Source organism: Rhineura floridana, chromosome 2, assembly GCF_030035675.1.
Source record: "Rhineura floridana isolate rRhiFlo1 chromosome 2, rRhiFlo1.hap2, whole genome shotgun sequence".
Lineage (NCBI taxonomy): Eukaryota > Metazoa > Chordata > Lepidosauria > Squamata > Rhineuridae > Rhineura > Rhineura floridana.
The window spans coordinates 120,771,672-120,793,160 of NC_084481.1; the positions used below are offsets into that span (position 1 = coordinate 120,771,672).

The following is a 21,489-nucleotide window of genomic DNA, read 5'->3' on the forward strand; positions in this document are numbered from 1 at the left end:
TATCTCCAGACCACCACTTCCTCCATCTGGAGCAAAAACCAAGTCGAGGGTGTGCCCTACCCTATGTGTTGGGCCATTGACAACTTGAGACAGCCCCATGGGCATCATGGAGGCCATGAGGTCCCGAGCCAGAACACTAGAGGCAGCCTCCGCATGGAGATTGAAATCACCAGCACTATCGTTCTAGGCTCCCCCAACACCACAGCCAAGACGACCTCTGCCAGCTCAGTCAGAGAAGCTGCCGGGCAGCAGGGCAGACGATACACCAGCAGCAACCCGAGTTTACTGTCTCCTAAGCCTGACACCAGGTGCAGGCCCTCACAGCCAGCTCCAAGACAGAATGGTTTCCTGGTGACAGAGATGGAAGTTCTGTAGACCACAGCAACTCCTCCCCCCCCATCCCTGCAGCCTATGCTGGTGTTGCACCGAGTATCCAGATGGGCAAAGCTGGGTCAGATCAACTTCTCTCAGGTCACCCCCCAGTGCTGCAGATGATTAAGTATTGGCTAACACCTGTGAATACTGACAGATTAAACAGTTTCTCTAGTATAAATTTAGGCGCAATGATGTAATGGTTTCCATTATAATGCTACTTCAGGAAAACGGTGTTGTCTGTCTGCTTCTGGCAAAAGGTTCTGAAAGCTTTCCATTAATCTGCAACAGGTAGCCAACATAATGCCCTTCAGATGTTGTGGACTACAACTCTCATCATCCATCATTGACCATTGGCCATTGGATGGGACTGATGCAAACTGTAGTCCAAAACATCTGAAGGGCACCATGTTGGCTACCTCTGATCTACAGCCACAATGCAGCATTTTGAAAGCCCATGGTAGAAATTCAACACTATATAATTAAGGTCCCTGTGGACCTCAATTCTCATAATCAAAAGCTGTTCCTAAAGCAGTCTTCTGTCTGGGACAGGCATTCAAGGTCCTGTGTGACATCAGAACAGGTTTTGAGGTTTTGAGATCAGAGCAGATCAGTATAGAGAGAGGCTGGGCAGAAAGACAAGTGTGCAGGACTTTAAGGAGAGAGGGCTGACATTATTCACAACCTAACATACCAACAGGCCTTTAGTGAATTATGTCTGTAATGGTAGCAAGCCAAGAACATAAGTAGACAAATAACTTAACAGTTCACAGTCTTGTTTCAGTGAATGATTTATTATACAATAAGAAAAGACAACATTTTTCTACAGCATTTATGTTGAGCAATATTAACATTGACAACAGAAAAAGATACTCAGGTATGCCTAATAATTCTATAAACGCGCTTAACATTTTCTCTGTTATAACATCTATGGATAGCATATTCATATAGACTGCTCAAAAGCCCTCTTCATTTACAGTAAATCTAGTATACTACTCTTTGGGGGACTTAAAACAACTCCTGTTTAAAAGAGCCAAATGAAAACCAGGAAGTATAAGACCATTCCTCCCCAACTGCAATCACACCCAATCCCCATTAACAGTGTGTGTTTCATGTATCTCACTTGGAATTAGGAATGACATGCTGCAGGGAATGTGGCATGAATTAGGCTTCACAGAGTGTTGTGTAATAAGAACAAGGCATGAGGAATGAGAACTTGTGGCATTATACTGAGTAAACAACTGTAATTTAAGATTTTGCTACAGCTTGTCTGCAGGGGATACCCTCACATTCTAAATTTGGTATTTTACTGTTCAAGTGAGAGGATGAAAAAAGACCCTAATAAAACCAGAATGATGCACCTCAGAAATACCCTTTACTGGTTTTACTCCTGTGCAGTCATGAAGATTTCACCTGCTGATGGCTTCCTAATTACCCATTTGCAGTACAATCAGACAAAGGATTAACATAAGGTGAGCACCTATAACTTAAGGTATAATGTGAGCTGCTGGTATCAGATGGGCACTCAACCCCCCCTCCTCCCCAAGATGGTTGCATCAATCCACTTCTGGCACACAATCACCCTATATGAGTGAGAACTGAAAAATAAAATCCTTTCCCCCACCTCAACCCCACAGAACTAAATAATAGAATTCCTGAATGCAATTATTTCACATTATTTCTTCCAACACCACATTCTAGTCTTATAGTAAGCACAGAACCAAGAACTCTCAGTACAATTCAGGCTTGGAGGCCATGGTAAACTATGCTTCAACTGAACTCCAAGGATTTGGTCTTTGGTTGCCACAATGTGTTAGCAGGAAAACGTAACAATGGCTACCAGCTGCATTGGGAACAGTGCATTACACATACCAGATGAACTTCGGATTCATTTTTTTCACTCGAGGAGACAATAGGCTGAGACAATGCCACCTATGGTAAAATTATTATGGACATTATAGATAAGTGTGGAATATGCTTGATGCCCTCTAATGGTACCATTGCCAGATGGCTATTTTTAGCTACAATCTATTAAGTGAAGAGAATTTATGAAATAATCTTAAGAACAGCATAACAAATTTCCTATTTTTATCATTAATCACTATTGCATATGATGAAATATTAGTGTAAACACAAATTTTTAGACAGCAGATAGATGGCCGCTACCCATTAAAAATGTAATCTCCTCATAGGATTTGGGGGGGGGGGGAGTTGATTGACCACTAGTGTGAAACTCAGATGAAATATCTAAGTGACATTTTCTGACCGTCTCTCACACATTTTATTTTGATTGATGTTTTGTTCTTCACAGCATCCTAAGCAGCACTCCACAAGTCACACCTGAGAAAGACCTTTAGCTGGCCAAAACATTGGTCTTTTAGTTTTTTCACTTTCCTGTGTAAAGAGGAAATAAAAGGGTGGCTTGTTAGAGTATCTAATATTTTCAAATATTATTTTACACTGCATTTTACTTGGCAAAATAATTAGGTAGCTTGCAAAACCTTCACACACTAACCTGTTTATACCACTGAACATGAAACCCATCTTGGTGATTACCTTATAGAAAAAGTTACCCTGGTCTGACAAGTTTGATTGTACATTCCCAAACTTATTGTCAAAGCTTTGCATCAATACCTGTCGACAGAATTAACTTTGGCCACTAAGCAATCAAGTTTAGTAATGTTATGTTTTGTTTTGCTTTTGTATTCTTACAGCATGTCGTCGCCTTCTTTTGGGCTGGATGCACTCTTGTCTGTATGAGGGCCACTGGAATCCTTTCGGAGATGCTTGGCTATTTTCATGTTCCACCTCCTCTGAATCAGAGTCATCTTGCTGCACCAAGCAGAACTGCTTTTCTGGATATATCTCTTTTAGCTTGCTTTCAAAGAATATTTCCAGGCATCGTCCAGCCTCAGCAACCTCTGAATCAGGCTACAAGAGAAAGTATTGTAATTTGTTATGACAGCACATTATGGCAGGGTTTTAGATAACTTCTAACAGTGAGTAAATGTCTCTAAAACATGAAGGTACCAAACCCCACAAAACTAGTTTTGTTGAAGCAAGTATCTAAGGGCAAGCGAAATAATCTTCCAAAGTTCTAGCATGAAAGATAGGTTATCCAAGTATATTATCACTGTTGTTCAGGTGGAACAGACAAAGGCAACACAAGAAAAGGCAAGGGAATTCCCAAGGATCAGCCATTTCAGTCAATGTGTGTCAACAGTCATGGGGAAGGGGGAGAATAAATCAAGTGTCTCTCCCTTTTTTTATCCTGTTTTTTGCAACCTCACACAGAGGAATAGATACTCCACCTCCACCACAAACTACTGTGGTCTCTCACTCCAGAATTACTACCAGTATTTGTCCTATATGCATCTTTTCCCCAGGATAATGAGAAGTTGCCTTCAATTATTGCTCATTTGCTATTTTACCTCTAGTTTGCTATTTTTACAGACTGTAATCCATTTGACAATCCTGTATTTGGATTATGCAGACCTAGATGAAAGAAGCAAGGCCTAAATAAAAAGATTCAGAGGGTGAGAAAACAACTGCAGCCTAAATTCTTTGCCCAGGTGCTACTGTATGCTACTTTCTGAATCACCAGTACTTACATAGTTGAATGTTGCACAGTTCCAGAACATAAGGCGCACATCTGCTACCAGCTCCTCAGAGGTGGAATAATGTAATTTGTTCTTTTTCTGGAGCTTTTTCCGGATTGTGGACAAGTCCATGGGCCTTTTGATTATCTGATAATAATGGCGAGCCTGTAATGAAATCTCACTGTCATAAGAATTTTGATAATCACAATAATTCTTTAACCCTAAAAACATTCCTTTGAAGTAGGCAAGTATTTTCTCCACCTTGTATATAAGACACTTAGTTAGACACCAGAGCTAGTGTGGTGTGGTGATCAGGGTGTTGGACTAGGACCTGAGAGACCAGAGTTCAAATCCCCACTCAGCCACAAAGCTCACTGGGTGATCTTGGGCCAGTAACTGCCTCTCAGCCTAACCTACCTCATACGGTTGTTGTGGGTATTAAATGAGGAGGGGGACAACCATGTAGTCCACCTTGAGCTCCTTGGAGAAAAAGATGGGATATAAATGCAATAAATAAATAAATATTAAATGACACAGACACCTTGCACAAAACCTATCTTAAGGTGAAGTACAGATAGTATAACATTTCCTAACTATACTTGTATGCTGATGGTGTCTGAACTAACAATGGCTGTCCAGGAAAGGAATCATGGGGTTATGGTGAATAGTTCAATAAAAGGTTGAGCCAGTGAATGCTGTGAAAAAGACATATTCCATATTTAGATGCCTAGATCTGACCTCATCTCCTGGCTTGAAGAAAAGAACAACCTGTGTGTCCAGGAGATGGTGACAGGCAGGGATGTGTGGGAGGCAGACAATGAACGCCAAGCACATCCCGCATTTGAGGAAGGCGCTAACTGCACTGAGGTGGACATTGGGAATCGGGGTGGAACCCAGGAACAGGAAGGCAATAAAAATAGGAGGAGGAATAACAAGTCTATGGCTTTTCTGGGTGGCAGCTTCTATGAACTTCCACTCCATCTGAAAGCTCATAGCAGAGAGAAACGGAAACAATGTCCTACGTGTGGAAAAAGGTTTGCTCATAAATCAGCACTGAATATCCATACAAAAATCCGCACATGAGAGATGCCATGTCTGGAGCGTGGAAGCAGATTCAGGTGGACAAGAGAAGAAACCCAAAAAATGCTCTTTATAATAGCACACAGCCCTGGCATTGAGGTGTTTCTGAGCAGTAGTTCAGCTACTAATGAGAAATACTGGAGAGCCTTGCAGGATGACATGCTTGCCGAGGGGTACATTAGATCCATGTGTCAATTCCATGCAAAATGGAAGCGTCTGAAAACTGACTTTTTTAATCAAGGCACAGAGGTGTCCACCAGACAAGTCCGAGTCAAGCACCCTCCCTTCTATAAAGAAGTAAATTTGATCTGGATTGCAGCTGGGAAGCTGCCCTTTGGGGAATGCAAAAAAGCCAGTGGTGGACATGTGGGAGACAGACAATGAAAGCAATTCCACAAATGGGGAACCATCACCAAGAATGCCCTCTTACAGGTCAACATTCTTCGGGTAGCACGAGAAGCAGCACTGCAACAGGGGCCCCCTTGGCGATCATAGGGCCTGAGATTATTGATACTAGGGAAATTGCTGCTTTAGAAAGTACTTGATCTCAAGCCATTTGTTTAATGAAAATATTTATAGACTGCACTTGATATAAAATCTTGCAACAATTCTTCCAGCTGCCCCCGCATCCTTCTGTTCCCCATTTTTGAGATCCCCTTGGAAGCCTGTGAGACTTTGGGGATGATTTGTGTTTGTTGGATCCTGGGTGAGAGCCAGGGTGGATGGGTGGAGTCCTGGGTGAGAACTAGGAGGTTTGAGAGATGTTAAGTGGAGAAGTGCAAGGCAATTGTTTTAATATTTACTTATTAATTTGTATTATGTATGCATTTGTATTGTGGTTTTATTGTATATTTTTATATTTACTGTTTTATCTTCTGTACACCGCTTAGAATTTTTTATATATATTAAGCAATATAGAAATGACTATAATGATGATGATGATGATGATGATGATGATGATGATGGGGATAATTAGAAAAGGATCTAAAAACTGTGAATATCATAATGTCTTTGCATGAATACTGTGTGCAGCTCTGGGCACCACACCTCAGAAAGGTTATTGTAGACCTGGAAGGTTATTGCAGAAAAGGGCAATCAAAATGATCAAAGGGCTGGAGCACCTTATGAGAATAAGTTACAATGTTGGGGGGGAATTAGCTTAGAAAGATGAACAAGGGGGGACAGGATAGTGATGTATAAAATTATGGTGTGGAGAAAATAGTTATGAAAGTGGTTTCTCATAATTCTAGAACCCATGGTCATCCAATAAAGTTGAAAGGCTGCCAATTCAGGACAAACAAAAGGAATTACTACTCCATACAGTTAAACTATGGGATTCTCTATCACCACAAGATGTAGTGATGGCAACCAACTTGGGTGGCTTTAAAAGGGGATTAGATAAATTCATGGAGGATCAGTGGCTACTATCATGATGGCTACATCCAACTTCAGATGGAATATGCCACTGAATACCAGTTGCTGGGGACCATGAGTAGGAGAGTGCTATTTTGCTCATGCCCTGCTTGCGGTCTTCCCATAGGCATCTGGTTGGCCATTGTGGGAACAGAATGCTGGGCTATGGGCTGATCCAGTGGGCTCTTCACTTATTCTAAGTGCCCCTTTAAAATTTAATCATGGCCAAGTTCCACTGTATCCCCTCCCACTGACCATACTTGAATTGGCAGTGGATCATCCACAGCATAACCAAACATGGCCACGAAGGGACCAAGTAGAAGTTAAGAAAAGAAAGGGAATGTGGTGTTGGGAAAACAATGATGGAACAGGACCCCAGTTGGGATACTCCTCTTGTTTTTACACACATAAAAGAGGCCCATGGCAAAAATGGCCAGCAGGAATTCCTTGCCTTAATTTGCAGTATAATGCTACCCACATAAACAGTACTCGATGTGATTGCACTCCAGAAAATATGCAGTTAAGTTTCCAAAGGAGCCCTCCTTGTCACTGCGGCCACACAGGGTTAGATGATTACTGGCAGTGGTATGGCCTAGTTCTATATCGTGCCAACGGTTGGACTACCAATGTCCCGGACCAAACCACTATGCTCAGGTGGTACAGGGGAGAACAGCCCCAAGCTTGGTCTGAAATTTTTATAGCTTCAGACTCATGGTATGCCAGTGTCCCCAAACGTCGATCAGTGGATTCCTGTGCATCTGTGTCCCCTGGGGTAACGAGATGTAATGCTAGTGGTCCTATTTATACTGAGCCATTGTTTATGAGCTGGTACTATGCCCCCCAGCATGGGTTCCGTTCCCATTTAAATGTCATTGTCACACCTTGACACCAGGTCAAGACCTACTCCTATGCATTTCATGTACTTATTCTGATAGGCATCTGTTATTTTGTGTGTGTCAGCAATATTTTAGGTATTTCTGTGTGATTTTAGTGCAGCATCATTAATTTTATAACTTCATATTATTTATGAGCAGATTTAAAAGTACTGGCCACAATACAGATCCAGTGATTACATCCCTCCACTGTGAGAATTGTCATTTTATTCCTGCTTTCTGCTTCCTGTTCTTTAACCAGCTAGTGATCCATAAGAGAACCTCTCATTTTATCTCATGACTGAAAGGCTTGTTCAAGACTCTTTGGTGAGGGGCTCTCTCATTCCACCATTTGGTGAGATGATACAGAAAGTTCATTTATGATTACAGTGACAAAACTAGAGAAGTGAGAGCACTCCTGAGAGAGAGAATACTGTGAAACAGGCAGTGGCTATAGCCCATCATCTAAGAGCTATTTTGCAGGAGAAATTCAAGTGCATACTGGAACTGTTTGCACAGTTAAAGTAGATTAAAGAGCTCTGTCACCCTCACACGACACATCCATTTAAAGAATTGGACTTTTTGCGGTTTGGAAAGTGATTGGAAAATGCATTGAAAAGTGTGGAATGACGGAATGACTGACTAACAGGAAGACATATAAGCAAATCAGAATGAACACAGGACAAATGATCATTGTCATATAACTGCCTGGCAAACAAATCAGAATGAATGCTCAAGAAACAGGTCTTCTAGAGGTGCTCTAAGATCACTCTTGTAACCGTACAAAGCTTCCTCTATACTGGAAACGATAAGAAAAAGTGAAATGGAAATTTGGGTAAAACTTACCAGAGGGCTGACTGGCTCATGGAATGGAAGACTCAGGTTATTGCAGAACAGCGAAAGTATCAGTTTCTCACACTTCTGTAAAATGTAAGTTTAACATTAACATTTGGTTGTATAAGAGCTATATGAATACCTGTATTGAGGTATGATGTCAATTTAGACCTTTTGCACAGATACTTCATTTTATTTATTTAACAAAATTTATATACCATTTGACTGTAAGAAAAGCTCAAAGTGGTTTACAAGAAACATTAAAATTATTGATAAAAACATTTAAAGACAAGTAATTAAAGACAGTTAAAACAGTAGTAAACAAAAATGAGAGTAAAACAATCAACATCTACGTATCTGAATAGGCTTGCCTAAACAGAAATGTTTTAAGCAGGCACTGAAAAGAATACAGGAAAGGTGCCTGTCTGATGTCAATAGGCAAAGTGTTCCATAGTGTAGGTGCTGCCACACTAAAAGAACCATTTTTACAAGTGCAGAACAAGTATAATGTGGCACCTGTAACTGTGCCAGTTCTGCAGACTGAAGCAATCGAGTAGACACATATGGGGTGAGGCGATCCTGCAGGTAAACTGGTCCCAAGCTATTAAGGGCTTTATATACAAATAGTAACACCTTGAACTTTGCCTGGTAACAAACTGGCAACCAGTGAAGACCCCTGAGCAGTGGTGTTATATGCTGGCAGGGTCTCACTCCTGTCAGCAACCATGCTGCAGCATTTTGCTCTAACAGCAGTTTCTGGGTCAGGTGCAAAGGAAGCCCCATGTGCAGTGCAGTGCAGTAATTCAGTCTTGATCACCAATGCCTGAACTACTGTGGTCAAGCTCTCCTGGTCCAGGATCAGTTGTCTGTTGTACCAGATGCAGCTGGTAGTCACTTCTAGTCACTGAGGCTACCTGGGCCTCTAGTGACAAAGCTAGGTCCAGAAACCCACCCACCCCAGACTGTGTACTTGCTCTTTCAGGGAGAGTGCAACCCCATCCAGGGCAGGCAATTGACCAATTTCTCAGACACAGGAATCATTCACCCACAGTACCTCAATCTTGCCAGGGTTCAAGCTCAGTTTATTTTCCCTAATCCATCCCATCCCTGCATTTTTCAGTATTTTACACACTCCCAATTCTAAAACAGGTTTCTCTGTCTGCAAAAAGACATCGAAACTATTGGCTAATTTCCACTGAGCATATGTCACCATTATGAAAAGCATGGGTTTCTGCCTCATTTTGATTAAGATCCACATTATATCAATTAAATGATTCTTAGATAAATCTTTAATATAAACTACAAGTTCCTCCTCCCACTGCCCAAATATACATGATTTAATAAGAGAAAGGAGTCATAGTGATGTAAAAACTGCTTCAGTAATCAGTAATCCAGTTAAAATTCAACCCCTTTTAAGTCTCATTAAAATCAATAGTATGTTGTTGTTATGTGTTGTTATGTGCCTCCAGGTCAACTACAACTTATGGCGACCCTATGAATCAGAGACCTCCAAGAGCATCTGTCTGTCATGCACAGGGCCGGCTCCAGGAATGCTGGGGCCCTTGGGCATCAGCTTGTCCTGGGCCCAGATGTGTGTGTGCGCACAAATGCACACATGTGGCCCCCCATCCCCCCCACCTGTCTGCTGTCTTTTACCATTGCCCTTAACAAAGATGGCGGCCGCGGTTTCCCTAAGGGGATGACGCCTCCTCCGCCATCTTTGTTGATGGCACGTGTGTGTGCTACACGAGCATATCTCTGCCATCAACTAAGATGGAGGCAGGGGCTTCAGTACCTTAGGGAAACCGTGGCCGCCATCTTCATTAAGGGCAATGGTAAAAGACACCAGACAGGTAGGTGGGGGGGGGCGTAGGGGGGGCACAGATTGCAGAAGGGGAGCGGAGGGGCGGCTGAGGGGCCCCCTATAGCTCCAGGGTCCATCGGGCCACTGCCCCACCTGGCTGCCCTTTAGAACTGGCCCTGCTCACAGGTAGCGTGATTCTTCCAAAAATATGATATAGTAAGATACACCATTTTTAATAGCTAAAATGAGTGGCAGTATATTATGCATCAACACATTTTGAGATCATACTCTGCTACATCCTGGAATGCCTTTAAGAAGTAGGTAGAAAAAGGACACGATCCAGTTCAAATTAGCCATGTGTATGTCCTATTGTACAACTGAACGCCAAGAAGACTAAAGTAATGACAACAGAAGATTTATGTAACTTTACAGTTGACAATGAGGACACTGAACTTGTCAAGGATTATCAATACCTTGGCACAGTCATTAACCAAAATGGAGACAAGAGTCAAGAAATCAGAAGAAGGCTAGGACTGGGGAGAGCAGCTGTGAGAGAACTAGAAAAGGTCCTCAAATCCAAAGATGTATCACTGAACACTAAAATCAGGATCATTCAGACCATGGTATTCCTTATCTCTATGTATGGATGTGAAAGTTGGACAGTGAGAAAAGCGGATAAGAGAAAAATCAACTCATTTGAATGTGGTGTTGGAGGAGAGCTTTGCGGATACCATGGACTGCAAAAAAGACAAATAATTGGGTGTTAGAACAAATTAAACCAGAACTATCACTAGAAGCTAAAATGATGAAACTGAGGTTATCATACTTTGGACACATAATGAGAAGACATGATTCATTAGAAAAGATAATAATGCTGGGGAAAACAGAAGGGAGTAGAAAAGGAGGAATGCCAAACAAGAGATTGATTGATTCCATAAAGGAAGCCACAGACCTGAACATACAAGATCTTAACAGGGTGGTTCATGACCAGGGCCGGTTCTAAAGGGCTGCCAGGTGGGGCACTGGCCCAACGGACCCTGGAGCTACAGGGGGCCCCTCAGCCGCCCCTCTGCTCCCCTTCTGTGATCCGCACCCCCCCATGCCCCCCACCTATCTGTCTGCTGTCTTTTACCATTGCCCTTAACAAAGATGGCGGCTGCAGTTTCCCTAAGATACTGAAGCCCCTGCCGCCATCTAAGTTGATGGCAGAGATGTGTGTGCATAGCACGCACACGTGCCATCAACAAAGATGGCGGCAGAGGCATCATCCCCTTAGGGGAACCGTGGCTGCCATCTTTGTTAAGGGCAATGGTAAAAGACAGCAGACAGGTAGGTGGGAGGTGCATGTGTGTGTGTGCACGCGCACACACACACACACGCCAGGGCCCAGGGCAAGCTGATGCCCAAGGGCCCCAGCATTCCTGGAGCCGGCCCTGCCTGTGAGCACTTTTGTGCAGCCACACACCTGCACAGAAGTGTTCACAAATAGTGTGACACTGTTAGGTGGGGCAACAGTGGCAATAGTGGCGGTGGTACATGAAGCGCCTGGTAGTAATGGCGTGCAAGGCGTGTGATGGTGTGCCCAGCAGCAGTGGCTGTAGTGCACAAGGTGGTAGAGGCACACGGGTGAGCAAGAGGGGTGGAGGTGGGTGTGCTGGCTGGGCCTGGGCCTTGGTCAGTGGGAGAGAGGGAGGCCTGTGGGGGGGAGGGGAGTGCTGGTGACCCATAGGGCAGGGGGAAGACTGGCAACCTTTGGGGCAGGGGAGCACTGATGACTTGTGGGGCAGGGGAGGGAGGGGGAGTGCTGGCGACCTATGAGAGGGAGTGCTGGCAACAGTAGGGGGGTTGCCAAGCAAAGTGAGCAGGGGTGGAGCCCCTAGTATATTATAGTAGTATATTATTTTCTCTTACCTTCTGATCATAGTCATCAAGGCCATAAAATGCTCTTGCTGGCATTAGCGTGTTACTGTAACTGAAACGTGTGTTTTCACAGTCATAAGCAACCTCTGGTTTCTCCACATTGCGACAAAGGGTGCACACCCATTCACCTCTGAAGCACAGAAGGAAAATAGATCAGATAGTTGCTGTAGATCACTGGTCTTTGAATTAAAATACCAATGACAGATGCCTAATAGAAAGCATTGACAAACATTATGTTGAAGAATAATTCTTTACTGGTTGCCTCAGGCAGAAGAAGCCCATTGTGCTGGATGATGCAGAAGTCTACACAAATTGTATTTTCTTTAAGAATTAATGTGTTTAATGGAGTGCAGGCATATGGATGCAATAAACAAACAGCAGGAGGAAAGAAAAGAAGCTGTGATGAAATTCTTTTGAACATATACCAGGTATGTTAAAAGCTAGATTGCAGTAGCATAAAATAATACCAAACATTAAAAGTCTCCTCCAATTTGCCATCTTCAAAACTTTACAGTACATGGTTTTCATCACAAATATGAATTACACTGAGAGTCTTCCTGCTGTGTGAGTTTCTTGTGCATCCCATACCTACCTTGCATCAAGTTCTCTGGTTTATTCAAAATCCTCAAAAACAAATTACTATAAGGGGAAAATATGCTAATATACACGTTGTCCATGGCAGGGGGGGGGATGTAACATGAGGAAGAGCTGAAACTCAGTAGCAGAGCACATGGTTTGTATGCATAAGTCATCAGGTTTAATCCTGGGAAATACTGCTGTCTGAAATCCTGGAGAGCTGCTGCTAGTCAGTATAGATAGTCCAGATTCACTAGATGGACCAGTGACCTGATCTAATATGGTAATAAGGAAGATAACTTTTTTTCTAACCCACCCTATTTCAGATTATTTCAGGTAGGTTACAGTCCATAAAATGATAATATAAACCATAAAATCAGAAACATTAGTATGCCACATAAAATGCAACAATCAGCTATAAGATCAACACAAGCAGCTCAAATACAACTGTAGCTTATGTCCTCAAATATTTGATTGAATATCCAGGTTTTAACATGGCACCTAATAGGGCCAATAATGGTGCCAACTGGGATTCTGAGGGTATTCCACAGCCGGGGCAGCGGATAGTGGAGAAGGCATTTTCATGTGACATACAGTTCCCATTGGTGGGACACATAGAAGAGCCCCCGTCCAGCAGATGTTAATGCCCAGTTAGAAGTGTATATGGAGAGGCTGTTCCTCAAGTACTGAAGTCCCAAGCCATTCAGGGTTTTAAATGTCAGCACTAACCCCTTGAAATTGGTCTGGAAATGTATTGACAGACTGTGCAGTTCCTTTCGAACCAGTGTTACATGGTCCCTATTCAATATAACACAAATTATATGATAAAAGACAAATAAATTATAGTATATGGGAGCTTCCTATATATGTTCCTGGGTTGGCACCAATTGTTTTAGCAATTATGGAATGCCCTCCCAGATGAGATACGCCTGGCGCCTTCCCTGTTATCTTTCCGGCGCCAGGTAAAAACCCACCTCTTCACCCAGGCATTTTAATGTATTTTATGCTTTTAATCTTATTTATTTTATTTCTAGTTTTCTTTTACTTTGTTTATATAATGTTTTATATTGTTTGCGCAATACACACTTGCTGTATTTTAAATATTGTGGTTTTATCATGTTGTACACCGCCCTGGGAGCTGCTAGCTATAGGGCGGTTTAGAAATGCAACTAAATAATAAATAATAATAATAATTTATAAGATTAGGACAGACCTCCAGCCCCTTTCTTGTTCTTGCCACCTCTACCTTCCTAAGATCATTTCCCTACTTCTGCCTGAACTCAGGCCTCTCTGAGAAGGAGGATGCATCTAATGGTTGCCTAATGTTACTATCATACCGGTAGCTATCAAGTGTTTGTACCCTGCTTTTAGAATAACATGGGAGCAAGACAATTTCAAATGGTAATCATGCAATTTGAAATGAACCACTGAAACCTACATGTGAAACTTGAGAGAGCTTGAGTAGTACAAAATAGCCTGGATGCAAATAAGCAGACCCTGAAACTCTTTTAGACATACACACATGTGCTAAATAGAACGGATATTTCATGTTCTATATGTACTCACACAGGAAAGCTGAGCAAGGCAGGAACATGGCATAAAAGATGAAACACCTTTGGGCAGTTATCACAGCACAATAGCTCTCCTCCGTTTAGACAAACAGCACAGAAGTCCTCATTCTCAATTGGATGGTCTTCTTGAGTAAGCACAGATTTTTTCATACTATTACTCATCCTATGATCTACAGAAGGATGCAACACTTGCTCTGTTGGTTGACTTGTGGGAATTCTCTTTTCTTCCACATTCTCAGGCTTGAGATGCAGTCTTTCAGATGGATTTCCTTGGTTGACCTTGGATTAAAAAGTGAAATCTAAATTAAAGAAGCCTGTAATTGTCACATATAGCATTTGCAGTACTGCAGAAGATTAAATACAGTGAATAAATGCCTCTAGGAAAACAGCCTTACTGCATTCACAATTGAAGATTCCTATCTCACAGCTTTTCTATAATGGCCAGCACATTGAACACAATAATTCCCTCAAATGATACAGTATTGGGGGACTATTCCAAGATGTATATTTGCACTGTCCCCAGTTACATTCATTAAAAATTATGCCTGAAGCTTTAATTGGTTTAATCAATAGATTAACCAACTAATTAGTGAAGCTGAGAGTTTGTAGCTTGAATGGCAGCATGCCCTTCAGAGTATCATATCCTCTCCTCTCTGTGCCAGATATGTTGGAAAAGAAACTTTAACATATCCCTTTCCTTCCAGTTTGAAGCCACACTTAGAAGAATGTTTTGCAATGAAAGGCAAAATGTACTTAAGTTTTATTTACATATAGAATTTATATCCCATCACTCATCAAAAGTGATTAAATGCTATACACAATTTTTTTTTCACTGCAAAAACACCCTAACTGTCCTTCTAGCTATAAAAACAGCAGACAATAGACACAGAAATCAGTGATGTTAACCTCTCTAAAATCTAATATGTTCATTTTTAAAGCCATTTTGTTTTAATAGCATTTTTCCCCTATGGTCCCGATTCCCATAGTCAGTGGTAGCTTATTTTTATTATTGTGTTTATTATATTGCATCTTCTCGCACTCACAAACCATCCCATTCTTCAATTTCTTTGGCACCTATATTGAAGTATTTGTAATATGCAAATGTATTGGCATTTAATCAATTAGTATAAATCCAGATGGTTCATCAGTATTAAAACATTTGAATTAGTTGACAGCCATAATAAAAATCCCAAGTAACTTTCCTGACAAAGGTAAAATATCTGACTACCAATTTTTCTTCTCCTGTATGTTTAGAGACAAACTCCATTTAGTTCAGCAGATGGAAATGGGGTCCACACCGAGGCTGATGTTGAGGATTCAGCCTTTAGCCAAGACCCTAATTGGTACTCTCACATCTTGTATCCAGAAGTATTTGAGGTGATGTAGGCTATACAATGGGAACAAACACATATCTGCACTGCCTGTAAAACCTCACTGAATTTTCCTGGCTCCCCCCAACACCCAATCCACATACACAAATTGTAGCACTTTGACAGGATTAGAAATCTCTAATAGAAGATGTTATTAAAGTACAATTCAGAAATATTCCTAGGGTTAAGTCATAGAAAATTAAGACACTTCAAAACTTAATTGCATCTTTTCCCAATGATCAATTTACACCACAGGCAGACCACTGATTTTGATACATATCCATTTTACACTCAATATTTAGCATGCTTTGAGTAGAATATCCATATATGTGTGTGTGTGATATATATTGTATTTTTTGCATAGATATATAGAATATAGTATGCAAAGTATAATTATTTTTTGTGATAATTCTGCATACACTTAAATGGAAATGCTGTGTGTCAGCTTCAAGTATTTTGTTATTTAAATACAGCAAAACAGATAACTTTTTAAAAAACAAAATACTGTTTTTTCACAATAGGCAACGTCAGCAGAGGCAGCACTCCTAAAGACAACACTTGGAAGTGAGTGGGAGGAGAATAAAAATAACCATAATTATCAGCAGCAACTCTTCAGGTCCTATAGAATGTCAAAGTCTCCAGACACTAAATCAGGACCTACATGCTAACAGCAATTATTGAAGATGCTAAGTGCAATTATTGAAGAAAGGTTTTGTATGTTGTGTGCTGCTGTCCTGATAAACACTGGGGAGAGGAATACACTTGATGCCTATGGTCTTCACACGTGCTCTGAGTACTTTAAACATCTGAATAAGTATAGTGTGGGCAGAGCTTGGAAAAGTTACTTTTTTGAACTACAACTCCCATCAGCCCAATCCAGTGACCATGCTGGCTGGGGCTGATGGGAATTGTAGTTTAAAAAAGTAACTTTTCCAAGCTCTGAGTGTGGGAAACCACCTATTTTTTTCTATGCAGCATCCCATGCTGCTTGTCACTGCCAGTGCAGTGTGTTTCTTTGTGGAAGGAAGACGGCTTGCAGCTTTTGCCCTACATACTAGGATGAGAAATTCAATTCAGTTTGCATTTTTTGACAAATATATTAAATTCACACTTTCTAAAACAATATGAGAACCAAAATACAACCATCCTTCAAAATGTGCATTTACTCGAATTTTGCAATGAAGTTCACCAACCAATGTTTACAAAAATGAGCATGTGAGCAGAAAGTGTGCATAAAAATGAATATGAGTGAAAATAACATACAAAAATGCATCATATGACAATACATTGTTTGCAAAAATGTGTACATTAGTCAAAACTGCCTACAAAAAAGGTTTATTAGGGGAAATTAGCACTAAAATGCTGGAGAATTTTCATAAAGATTTTATTTTTAAAAAATGTTTCAGAAATATGGAGAATTGAATTTAAGACTGGAAAAAATAGAAAATTGACAGATCTTTCCATCCCTACTACAGCATTTGGTCCTGTATTGTTCCCTAAAAGCAGCTTGAGATGGAGGATTTAGGTTAGGAAAATGGCATGGCGAAAAGGTTACCCGGTCTCCAGTGTTGCTTTTTGGAACCAGTTCCAGGCCTTCTGTGGCTGCTCAAAATGATGGAAAGATCTGTCCATTTCAGTTTCCTCAGTGACTCATTTTTCCAGTCTTAAATTCAGTTCTCCACATTTCTGATGCAATTTGCCATTTTTTTTAAAAAAAAATCCTCATGAAATTTCACTAGCATTTTATTGCAAATTTCTCCTACTAAACACATTTTTGCAGGCAGTTTTGACTAGTGTACACATTTCTGCAAGCAATTTCCCCCAATATAATGCATTTTTGTAATTTTGATGAATATAATCATTTTTATGCATACTTTCCTCTAATATATGCATTTTTGTAAACACTGGTTGGTTGGAAAATTGCCTCACAACATTCAGGTAAGAGCAAACTTCAAAGGATAGCTGTGTTTTGATTTTCACATTGTTTCAGAAAATGCACATTTGACAGATTCTCCTTTAAATGCGAACTGAATTGAATTTCTCCCCCATTAAAACATCAAGATATATGATCATGGATTTTTCTTGTCATTTGTAATTTGGCCCTAAGTGTATTATCATAGTTAAATCCACTGGTCAAGGGCACCAGTGAATTTGAATATAAGTCAGGATAGAATAGAAGCTACCAAACCAGTTGAATTGAGCTGAGTTTACCTTAATAGCCATGCTTGAAGACTGAGTACCACACTCAATTATCAGTAGGAAAGTTCCATCATGTTCATTCTTCTGTGGCTGCAGTTTAAACACTGGAAGCTCTCCAGATTCTGATGTGCATATCTGCAGTCGTTCCAGACGCACATAAGGGACTTTCACCTCTTCGGCACAAGCTCTAAGAACAATGTTAAATATTGGATTGACTTCATCAGTGCTTAAGGATTGTCCTTCCATTTTAGCTTTATTGCTACTATGTAATGTGACAGGCTGTATTTTTATATGGCTAATCAAAATGCTTTAATAGGATTTTATTAATTGAATATTTCAACAAAGGAATGTCATGCTTCATAATTCAGAACCAACAAATCCTCATATACAACAAAGGGCTGTATGCACATTCTGCATATGATTTTCTGCATAGCACTCGAATTAAGCATTCTGAAAATGATTAATCTAGCAAGGGCAACATACACAAATATGTGCTGTACATATATATATATTAAAAATCTATCCTGCACCCAGACCTGTGCGTGTGATGTCCTTGCTGGATTGAAATCATGTGCGCATCTGCCCAGTACATGATTGGCACTGTCAACTATGGGGCTGTGGGAACCAGGTCTAGACACTGTTTTGAAAGAGAGCCAGCGTGGTGTAGTGGTTAAGGTGTTGGACTAGGACCTGGGAGACCAGGGTTCGAATCCCCACACAGCCATGAAGCGCACTGGGTGACCTTGGGCCAGTCACTGCCTCTTAGCCTCAGAGGGAGGCAATGGTAAACCCTCTCTGAATACCGCTTACCATGAAAACCCTATTCATAGGGTCGCCCATAAGTCGGAATCGACTTGAAGGCAGTCCATTTCATTTTCATTTCACTAGAGTGAAACCATATCTGATTGTCTATTACTCTCTACTTCTACTTTCTATTTCCTGTTGTGTTCTTTTTTAAATTGTTGTGTTACTTCTCAGATTGATGGATGAATTTCACAGATTACTAACAGCTTGCTGAAATTCAAAGTACTAAGAAACATGCAAGCAACATGTGGACCAAAAGTTAGTACTGGACTCAGTTGACCTACATTCCATACCCTATGCAGGCATGAGTTCCCTTGCACAAGCTACTCTCTCCTCTGGGATCTGGTGAAGTGGTAAGAAGCAAAGGCTCCAAAATGGAAAATCCCTTTTCAATTCTTAGCTCAGCTGATCAGCAATCAGTATGTGTTGCCTTAGGTAAACCACTTTCTCTCATACTGAACTGTACATCTGTGGTAAAGCTAATAATAACGAATTGCATGTAAGGATTACTGAAATAATGTCTGAAGTATTTAGGAGATTTTAGAAAAAGTACTATCTAAGTATTAGATATTATGATTATTTACTATAATGCATAAAAAATTAAGTGATATATTTTACAGGATTATCCAGAGATCGAGTAAGCTAAAGTTGACAAAAGTACTCTGCACATTTGTAGACCCATGTTAGGACTTTCTACACCACTATGTAAATACAGTATAGGCTCCCACTAAGTGCAAGTGAGGCACAGTGCCTTCTCTGTTCCTACAATAAAAGATCACAGCAGAATCTTAGTAGGCATAAAAGTGTACATGCAGGGTTTTTTATTACTTGCAAAAATGGCATATTATACTTTTTATCTTTCAAATAATTTTTGAACAGAAGTTTTAAAAAGTGTACATGCTGTAGTGTAAATTGTACTGGATTGTTAAAGAGGGCAGCTTATTTGTCTTATTCATAATCTGTTTTGAAAACTTCCCAATATGAAATATTTCTGGGAGTAAAGCTGTAATGCTATTTCCACATACCTGGGATTTAATAGCATTGAATTCAGTAGACATGATTAGCATTGTGCTGAAAATCAATGGGACTTCTGAGTGAAGATAGAAAAGGATTGAGTTGTAAATCTTTCTCTCCCCCTCCAATCCTTTTTTTTAAAGCAGTTAGGCAGGGCTTACTTAGGTGTCACTGCTTTTATTTGGCAGGAAACTAATATTTATTTATTTTAAAAAAATGTTCTGCAATGGCCAACTGGTTTTGACAATAAACTATTATATGGGCTGTATGTATTTTTACATCTCCAGTGTATGTGTATATGGAATATTTCCAACAACCCTGTGAGGTAGGGTTGGAAACCAAGGCAGCTCACAACAAGAAATAAACCAATTTAAAATCCAATAGTGCTAAAACAAATAAAGAACAGTTGCAAAACAGCTTAACAAGGCATGATTCTAAATTTTGGATTGGGTGAGTGAAATTCCTTATCACTGAATGCAAGTCCTGTGCATGCTTCCCTGTCTGAGTATGCCCCATTGAATACATTGGAATTTGCTTCTTAGTAAACATGCATAGGATTGCTCTATAAATATCTTTACAGGTTTTGTAAATAATAAAAGTTTTGACAAATTAGTAGGGCAGTACAATATCTAAGAGAGGAGGTCAGGTCTGCTCCCCTGGTGCATTCACTATAGCTGCCCAATTTCCCTGCTTTTAAAAGTTTGATAGAAATATATGTGGTCTATAGGAACATTCTTAAACCGCAAGGTTTTTTGACTATTAGTTATCAATAAGATTAAACGAGAAACCTATTAACATAACCATAATCCAAGTCTATGCTCCAATGGCAAATGCAGAAGTAGAGGAATTGGAAAGGTTTTACGCAGAAATACATGAAGAAATTGATCACACTCCAAAATAAGATGTGCTGATAATCATGGGGGACTGGAATGCAAAAGTAGGGAATGGAAAAGAACTAGGAATTGTGGGGAAATGGGGCTTAGAGGATGGAAATGTAGCAGGAAAAAAACTTATTCTATGAAGCCAATAATCTGTTTCTTGCAAACACATTTTTTGAGCAACCAAAAAGATGACTGTACAAGTGGACATCCCCAAATGGTCAATATAGGAATCAAATTGATCATATAATTGGTAGCAGGCAGTTCCATACTTTCTGCGAAAACAAGACCAGGAAGCAGACTGCAGTAGAGATTATGAACTGGTCATATTGAAAATCAGAGTAAAGCTAAAGAAGAAAAGAAAAGCAATCATAATGCCAAAATACAGTTTAAATAGCATTTCAATTGAAGATTTAATATAAAGATTAATTAACGAACAGATTTCAGGCTTTAAACTTACTTGACAGAGAACCAGAAGAACTATGGACTGAAGTCAGAGACATTATCAGGCAAGAGTGCAAAAAGACAATACCTCTAGTTAAAAAGAGAGAAAGACCTCAAAGGATGACTGAAGAAACTCTTAAAATGGTTAAAGAGAGAAGGAAAGTAAAAACAAAAGGAGACAGAAACACGGTTAGAACCCTAAATGCAACTATACAGCGACTAATATGTAGGGACAAAGAGCACTATTATAATAATTATTGTATAGAAATAGAAGAGGACAATAAAAAGGGTAGAACAAGAGCTCTATTCCAAAAGATCAGAGAAATTAAAGGGAAATTTAAACCAAAAATAGGGATGTTGAATAATCAACAAGGGAGCACACTGACTGACTGAGATAAAATAAAAGGAAAATGAAAGCAATACACTGAAGAACTCTATAAAAGAGATGCAAGGATGATAGATTCATTTTTGGAGAACCATATGATAAAGAACCAGAAATTTTAGAATGTGGGATGAATGCTGCTCTTAAAATACTTGGAAGAAACAAATCACCAGGAGCAAATGACAATCCAATAGAGTTGCTACAAGTACTGAGACTGAATCTGTACAAATTTTGACAAACATTTGTCAACAAATATGGAAAACTAAACAATGGCCCACAGACTGGAAGTGTTCAATATACATCCCAATTCCAAAGAAAGGGGTTCCCAGGGAAAGCAGTAATTATCAAACTATTGCC

The 21,489-nt window shown here is 40.2% G+C and overlaps 1 protein-coding gene across 2 annotated transcripts in view; it reads right to left on the minus strand.

Moving 5' to 3' along the window:
- Positions 1–1,254: 1,254 nt before the first annotated feature.
- TRIM66 (tripartite motif containing 66) overlaps positions 1,255–21,489 on the minus strand; it is a 101,293-nt gene continuing 81,058 nt past the window's right edge. For both annotated transcript variants that reach the window (XM_061610322.1, XM_061610323.1), the window contains exons 14-20: positions 17,623–17,797; positions 14,037–14,320; positions 11,886–12,024; positions 8,183–8,257; positions 3,984–4,136; positions 3,085–3,303; positions 1,255–2,766 (exon numbers count right to left, since the gene is read on the minus strand). In XM_061610322.1, the coding sequence (XP_061466306.1) occupies positions 2,707–2,766; positions 3,085–3,303; positions 3,984–4,136; positions 8,183–8,257; positions 11,886–12,024; positions 14,037–14,320; positions 17,623–17,797 (1,105 nt within the window). In that variant the 3' untranslated portion in view covers positions 1,255–2,706. The remainder of the gene's footprint in view (positions 2,767–3,084; positions 3,304–3,983; positions 4,137–8,182; positions 8,258–11,885; positions 12,025–14,036; positions 14,321–17,622; positions 17,798–21,489) is intronic.